This window comes from Phalacrocorax carbo, chromosome Z, assembly GCF_963921805.1.
Source record: "Phalacrocorax carbo chromosome Z, bPhaCar2.1, whole genome shotgun sequence".
Lineage (NCBI taxonomy): Eukaryota > Metazoa > Chordata > Aves > Suliformes > Phalacrocoracidae > Phalacrocorax > Phalacrocorax carbo.
Window position 1 is genome coordinate 17,384,762 of NC_087548.1, and position 7,667 is coordinate 17,392,428.

General features: G+C 39.7%; 1 protein-coding gene across 3 annotated transcripts in view; it reads right to left on the reverse strand.

Moving 5' to 3' along the window:
* Positions 1-7,415, reverse strand: part of C6 (complement C6) — a 28,131-nt gene extending 20,716 nt beyond the window's left edge. For 2 of the 3 annotated variants that reach the window (XM_064439450.1, XM_064439451.1), the window contains exons 1-7: positions 7,322-7,415; positions 7,021-7,111; positions 5,567-5,724; positions 4,638-4,794; positions 2,165-2,309; positions 1,407-1,548; positions 440-578 (exon numbers count right to left, since the gene is read on the reverse strand). In XM_064439450.1, the coding sequence (XP_064295520.1) occupies positions 440-578; positions 1,407-1,548; positions 2,165-2,309; positions 4,638-4,794; positions 5,567-5,724 (741 nt within the window). In that variant the 5' untranslated portion in view covers positions 7,021-7,111; positions 7,322-7,415. The remainder of the gene's footprint in view (positions 1-439; positions 579-1,406; positions 1,549-2,164; positions 2,310-4,637; positions 4,795-5,566; positions 5,725-7,020; positions 7,112-7,321) is intronic. The other variant, XM_064439452.1, reaches the window with a different exon arrangement.
* Positions 7,416-7,667: the final 252 nt, after the last annotated feature.

Below are 7,667 nucleotides of genomic sequence, written 5' to 3' on the forward strand. Positions count from 1 at the left end.
CCAAGGCTGCAGGTGACTAGAAAGCAGCTGGAGTTAGAACGGCTATTCGTACTGCAAGGATACAGCAATGATGCTGAAATGAGCTTTGGACTTGAACAAGCCTCTGGCCAGATTATGGCAGGGTTAGGAGAAAGTCCTTTGATACCAGGTCAGAACAAAGCCATGGCCACAGCTATGAGAAAGCAGGAGAGAAGCCCAAATCAATCATGTTGGCCTTGATATATGAACCATTGAATAAACACAGATCTAAAAGTTGTGAGTAGAGCCACTGAACTGCTCAGTTTATCCCATTTCCACATGTCACCTGAAGCATGTTCAGGCCTCACCAGGTTGAGAAATCTAATCCTAAACCACACATTACTGCCTATGACTTGAGCACATAACTTGGATTGTGATTATGGCAACGTTTTTTCAGCTAGGAGTTGCTGCTTGAGAATACCTGAAAGCTGACAGCCTCCAGGTTCGCAGGAACACGATACAATTTCCTTGTCTCATTGCGCTTCACTGTTGTGCATTGTCCTCCATTGAATGAGTTGCCAAGGACTTCCCCTCGTATCTCTCCTGCCAGAATATGAAATCTAACAAAAATTTATTTCCAAATATTAAGCAAGCCTAGAAGAACAGATAGACTTGAAACATTTAGTGGTATATAGCTGCATTGAAGATTTTGCAGGTTTGAATGAAACAATACGAGCATCTGAGTTATGTTACTACTTTGAAAGAAGTTCTTCTACAAGAACTTCTCATTCACACTGAATTCACCTGGAAAATGCTGGAGTAGTAATCCTGTTTCCTACTTTTCAGCAGTGCCCAACCCTCTAGATAATCCCGATGTCAGCATGCGACAGCCATTCTTAAGCAGAGAAACACATAAAAATGGCCTAGGAAAATGAACAAGCAGTTCTCCATTTCTACCATAAGGCACTAAGTTCAAAATTAAATTAAAAAATGCAAGACTAGCTAGGACAGGCATCCCATGCTTAGGTTTTGCACTGCTTAAATTAGTAGCCTGGAAGAGATGATGGTTGGTATCATGGGAGTGGTATCATAGACAAACAAACATCTTGAGAGGAACATCCTCAAAATTTCTGAAGCAATTGGCATCATTGAGCTGGAATTTGCCTGTACATGATGATGTGGTTGCTGTGAGGTGGGAAGGGTCACTCAGGCAGCAGTGTTCCCTGACAGATCTTTATCTAGTGCACCAGCAGTGCAGAGCAGGACTGGCAGGTGCAGTGGGCAAGTCCTAGCCTGATGGTTTGGTTGCATTTATATAATTTCTTGTTAATTTTGATTTGATGTGTCTTAATGGGACACTCTCACATGCTAATTGTGGATTATCTTTTTTATTTAAATTAGTGAGATAACAATCTCAAGTTTATGAAAAATAAGCAAAGCTGGCTTACCCACTGCCTATTAAATGCACACCTGGGATGCTCTCATACTTTCTGTTACACACAGACTTTTTCCTTACACAATTTCTTTCATCAGAGTTGTCCCCACAGTCATTTTCTCCATTACATTCCAATTTTTTTGCAATACAGCGACCTGCACCAGAAAAAGAACAGCAGCAAGAAACTTTATGCAGAAATTCACCATGTCTGAAAGCAGAAAAGGGCAGTCTTTCTTTTCCCCTACTAAAGGCATGAACTTGCTGTAGGAATTAACAGCGAGGCAGTGTAATGCCTAGATTACTTCTGTAAGAAATTGTTGTTTCAGTTCTGCCAGTTTTGCCTTGCTTTGAAGCTGCAAAGCCTTAACTTAAGGTTTAACAAAAGGAAATGTAGATAAAATTTTTTTGAGGTATCAGGTATATCTAAATTGAAGCAAACAAGAAATACCTACAAATTTAATGAAAAAAGTTTTAACATGAAAAATTTATGCCAAGAGATATTATTGGAACAGTACTACTGTCTAGCTACCACGGTCATACTGACATCCCAGGCTAGAGATTGCACTTGAATAACTTTTGGTTATAGAAAAACTGCAGACATATGCTGGTGCTAATACGTATGAAATCCTTAAGTAGACTTTTCTCCCTGCTCCTTTTCCCTGGCACTTGTGCATGGAATATAAAAGCTCTGGATCATCTGGACCTTTTTCGTCTCAATGTCTAACCTTTTGACTAATAATGCAGTATTTATGCAATGAAGAATACAATTACCACTTTCACACTGAAATTTATTCTTGCATTCAACTTCCACTATGTTGCAGAGCTTAGTTGGGAAACATGGGCGGGAATCCACCAGCGGCCCGATACAGTCCTGACCCCCAAACTGGGATGGTCGCAGGAGTGTCCGGACACGAAACTGAAAGGCAGAAGAAATAAAACCAGGGTTGTTTTTGTGAGCCTTTTTTGTAGCTAAGAGCCCCCCCAGGCAGAGCCACATCCCTCAGCGCTGCTGAAGCTTTATCAAAACCAGGGCCCTGAAGGGAGTAATCAGTTCTTTTTGTCTTTATATACTACTGTGCAATCATCCCAGCTAAGGCAGGCAGGGAACTGAAATCCAAGAGCCGCAATAGCCCTGATAGAGCGCACACGTGACAGTCTGGGCTACATCACTGGAGGAATCAGAAGTCCAGTCCCTGTATCTTCACTTTTAAAGGTACAGTAGGAAATGGTGTGTGAATGGGCTTACAGAAACTTTTCCTGTTCTTTATCGTCTCTGTTGAAATAGAAATAGTCTAAAAGTGGCATAGTTTCCAAGCCATCTGCAAAACAGCTGGCTTGGCTGCCATACATGGGGATCTTGTCTGTGGAGCACTGCATGATTGGAGAGGACAAAAATGGTTTTCCTGAAAGTGTCTGTTACTAAAGAAGATCTGGGAGCAAAATCTGGAGCTCACTGGGTTTTCTTTCCCCAAGTTGGTACCCTCTATGCAGAATAAAAAAGCTGAAGGCTGCTAGACAAATAATTTCAGATAAGCTTTCCGTTCCACTTCAAGGGACTGCTGGTGAGACTTGTCTGCATGTGACTGAACAGTTCCTTCTCTAAGATTTTTTTCCCTACTGGAAAAGCAGAGTTCCTCACAGACTTCTGCTACTTCCCACCCTGTAGACAGACCTTGAAGTCAAACAATGCAGGAAGATGTCTAGTAAAAATCAGTAATCAAGTACTCTGAAGCGAGAATGTGAGGAGCAACACCAGACCACCTGAAAACTTTTGAGATAAAGATGACCCTTCCTTGTACTCCATGTGGGATCCATAAGATTCACTATATTATTTGTGTGAGCTTCCACCTCTTCATCCCTCCCCCTCACTGGGAGCTTGCTTACACTAGTCTTCACACTTACTTTGGAAGACATCCTCCATTCTCATGGTGGTTTACATTTATACCCAATCAATGATCTTTATAGCTTGGAGGAAAAAATGTATCACAGTCCACAAAAGCACCTTTTTGCTTGAAGCAGAAAATATGTTGCGTCAATACTTAAAGTTAATAAAAAAGACCAACGCTTCTATATATGGATATGTAGGTAAGAAACTCAGCCATTTCAGAGGACACTGATAAAAAAAAAAAGTCAGTTCAGTTGAGTGCAATGCCCCTTTTCAGCTCTTACAGCTTGTTTGCTGTCTCCCACTCTCTCGCTGTTCCTCCCCACTACTCTCCATCCCAGTTGCAGGATGGGAACCCCACAGGGTGGTTCACAACTTAATCCTAGAACAGCTTCTTCGTGTCCCCCTCATCCTGCACAGGCATCAGAAAGTTATATGTATGTATGTAAAGGTATACTTATCTGACAGGTTTTTCAAGATTGCTTTTCAGGCATGGATTTCTGAAGCTGAGCAGGACATTCAGAGAAAACGGTAGGCTGCATCTGAACAGAAACTCAGAACGGCTATCATGATCAGCCTCAAAGCTCAGGCTCACCAGCCACGTAATTACCCCAAATGATCTGCACTCTGCTCTTTTCCACTCCCTACAACCTTACATTTGCCAGGGTTTGGTGTCTTTAGGTCAAATTCACTTGAACCTGACTTGTCACCTCTTCCCTCTCTACCATCTCACCCCTAAGTTTACCATCAGTCAATAGACACAAGCCCAAGAGGAAAACGCACCATCCTGGGACTTTGTTCCACAGATGTTAAGTACATCCACCTATTTTTTGTGTCGGCTATAAAGGTTGGAGGAATGATACTCTGGATTTCTTAACAGCAATCTCAAAATGATCTTGACTATCAGGATAAGATATAACCTAAGCAATTCTAGCCAGTGCTGGTTAGGATTTCCCAGTTAACTTTTTTCAACAGATGATTTGAGCTTGTTATTTTTCTTGTCATTAGAATGCTATGGATGAGTTAAAGATTCCCTTACTTTCTCCTGCTTAAACAGACATGCTAACTCTCCAGCTTAATTATTCCTTTATGTGTAAAATTCATATTTAATAATGACAATGGAACTTTTGAAGCAAGTTCTCATAAATGGATTTACACTACTAAATAGCCCTTTCTGTTTCGATCTTCTTATTTTAACTTGTTCTTTCCATCTTCTACTGTTATAATTCATAACCAATTTCCCTTTTAACTTAAAATGACGTTTTGTGGCTCATTTGCCATGAAGTTCAATGACTGAAACAAAGAGCTCTCTTAAGCATAATTTTTGCATTTAACCCATATAATACTTTTTCTACCTACTTGTTTTTTAATGCACGGGTCACAGTCTGACCAAGGGCCAAAGTCTCCAAGCTGACAATTGATAGGACATGTTTGCTGATTACATGCACGAGATTCCTGCTTTGTGCACATCTGGTCACAGAAGTTTTGGCTATAATATTCATCCATTCTTATTTGCCTAAAAAAAATTGAACAAGTTAGGCTAGGAAGGAATCAGACAGACTACAGATTTTCTCTAACTCTGGGTAAAGGCTGATAAAGAAAATTATTTGAGCCCAATGAAAAAAACTTTAGTGACAATATGTTGTTGCAGAATGTTAATTTAAAGAAAAACCAAAATATGCCTTAAGTTTACAGAGCAATTCTTTGTGATTCATGTCACTTCAATTTTCCCAGAGACTAGCTACAGAAAGAGCCAGGAGCAAAAAAGGGGATTTCTCACAGATTTAGAGTACACCACTCAATTGCATCCAATCTGGTGCTGCTGAACCTTTATTTGACTTTAATTGTTGTAACAAAATTAATCGTACAGGGAAGAACTTTCTCTAGGCTTGCCATGCTGGAGCTCACCCCTTCCATGGTGTTGCTCTGCACTGGGCAAAGCTCCCAGAGCAAGTCACTGAGTGCCGGCCCCATGTGCCCACAAGGGCTGGTTGCTCAATGGACACTACTGGCAAGGCCATCGCAGGACCTGGCTGTTCTCTCCTCACTCCGTGTGTTGGCAGGTATAGGTTTGTTTGGAGGCACTGTAATGCTCTGTATACATAATCTTGTAAATAATAATCTCGCAATTAAAATATAATCTATGCATCTGGTAAACACTTGGATATGACCATTTTTCTCAGTATGTTAAGGAAGCTGGAGCTTCAGATGCAGACCCGCTGCCCAGAAGTTTTATTTTCTCAGGGGTTAAATAGAAACATAGAAGGAGTGAGATAGTTTATTCCTACCTGTGCCTGGTCTGTGTGCCGTAATTACAGGTTTGTGAACAGGCAGACCACAACCCCCATGGATAATGTTCACAGTAGCACCCCTGGCTGCTCCCAATCACCAGGCTCAGCAGGATCAGGTGCATTAACATAGTCTTGTCCATACCAAAGGTGTCCATCTACTCCACACAGACAGATAACAAAAGTTCAAGAAACTATCACTTATGGTTTTGGCTGTATCCTTAAAGAGACTTCTCTTCTAATTTGCAGTCTATAAGTCTGCTTCACAATATAAAGTTACTAAGCAGTGTATCTAGAAAGGGTCAATAATTCGTGATACACATTTATCAATAATTTATTTAATACTTCAAGGGCCAGAAGTCACAATGGCTTTTTTTGCCACTTATTATCTAATCATGTAGTGATTAGGTAGTGCATACTCATCTAATCATGGGTACTAATAATGACTGCATTATTTCTATTTAAGAAGTTGCTTATAAGTAATTTTGAATATCACAAATAAAGGCCTATTATTGCTCTCCAATGCTTAGAAGTGTTCTCAAAAATATTTTCTAGGAATAAGAATAAAAGCATGAGACAGTTCTTCCCATAAAACTTGTAAAACAACAGACAGGATCTTGAGAGTATGCAGCCCCATCTATTACCCTGTAACCAATTCATTTTCATATGCTTATAAATCCCCTTTGCATAAGTGTTTTTCTGCAACAAATCCTTCCCTCAGCTTTTTGGTTTTCTTAGTTTTGACTAGTCTGTCTAAACTGCAAACCATTACTATTGAAAGCTCATCTGAATTTTCTACCAACAGCAGACAGAACAACAAGCCTATTTCTCACTGCAGTGATCAATCAAACTTTATTTGATGAGGCAGACGGTTATAGGCAGTCTTGAGGAAGTAATAATGCCTAGTAAACCTGAAAAACATTTTCCAGACATACTATTTGTTCACTGAAAAATGCAAAAGATTTTTTCCCCTCATCATAAGATTGAATTAATACTGAATTTCATAGGCTGTTATAGAAGAAGATTATAATTTTGTTTTGCCTGAAAAAAAAACCCCAAAATCCAACAGGAAGTTTTAAAAGTAAAGTATTTATTTTAAAACAAAACTCCAAAATATTTCATTTTGAAAAGTTTGACATGAAATATGCAATTTTTTTCTATTTTAGGCTTTTAGCCACAAATTCTATTATGGTTTTTATACCTCACTGAGAAAAATGAAATTGCGTCAAGTCAGAACATTCCTTCCACCTTTAGTAAAGAAAGGCAGTAAGTCTTCACACAGCTGTTGTAGTGAGGATTCAGAGCACTTTTTTACACAATAATTCATCAATGAACAAGACATTTAGAGATATTTAAGTATAAGCAAACCCCAAATATGGTAAAATTGAAGACAGAAATCAGCAGCCTTGCCAATGAACCAAGAGGTGGACAGGTATTATAGCTTTTTTCCTTACCTGAGTTCCTGGCTTCTTGCACCAGTAGTGCCGGCTTAGAAAAGAGATGAAGCCCTACGGGACTCCCTCAATTACTTTGTTCATTCCTTCACTGTACCATACATAGAAAAACACTGTTTATTCTCATGTGTGAGCAGAACTCCAACCAGTCAATATATCAGAAGCATATCAACAGACATATAAGTACATGAGAGAGTAATTCAGCATTTTAAAGAAAATTAAAAAAACGCAGAATACTTTCCCATGTGTCTTGTAACCTGTATGTATTGAAGCCAAGAAAAAAGCTTCCCTATTAACTTACTGTAAGACTGTTAGCTGCAAAGTCAGTCAACTTTGCAGACTGGTGTAACCTTGGTGTCGTTTGCTGCAATCTCTTAAATGAAAGGTTGGAGGTTTTGTTTGATTTGGTTATCTGTTAATGAAGATCTGGTCCAGTGGCAGAAATGGTCAGAACAAAATGGCTTCTCCACCAGCACACCCAGAGAGACATGCTCTAGAGAATTGGGGAGGAACATCTCTTTACAAATGTAGCTGCCCAAAATGAGCTGAGAGGGATAAAAAACCCTTTGCATTAGGCTATAATGGCTCAATGTACTGCAGGTCTCCTTGTGCTGCCTGATAGAGCTGCACAATCTCTCTGCTCTCAG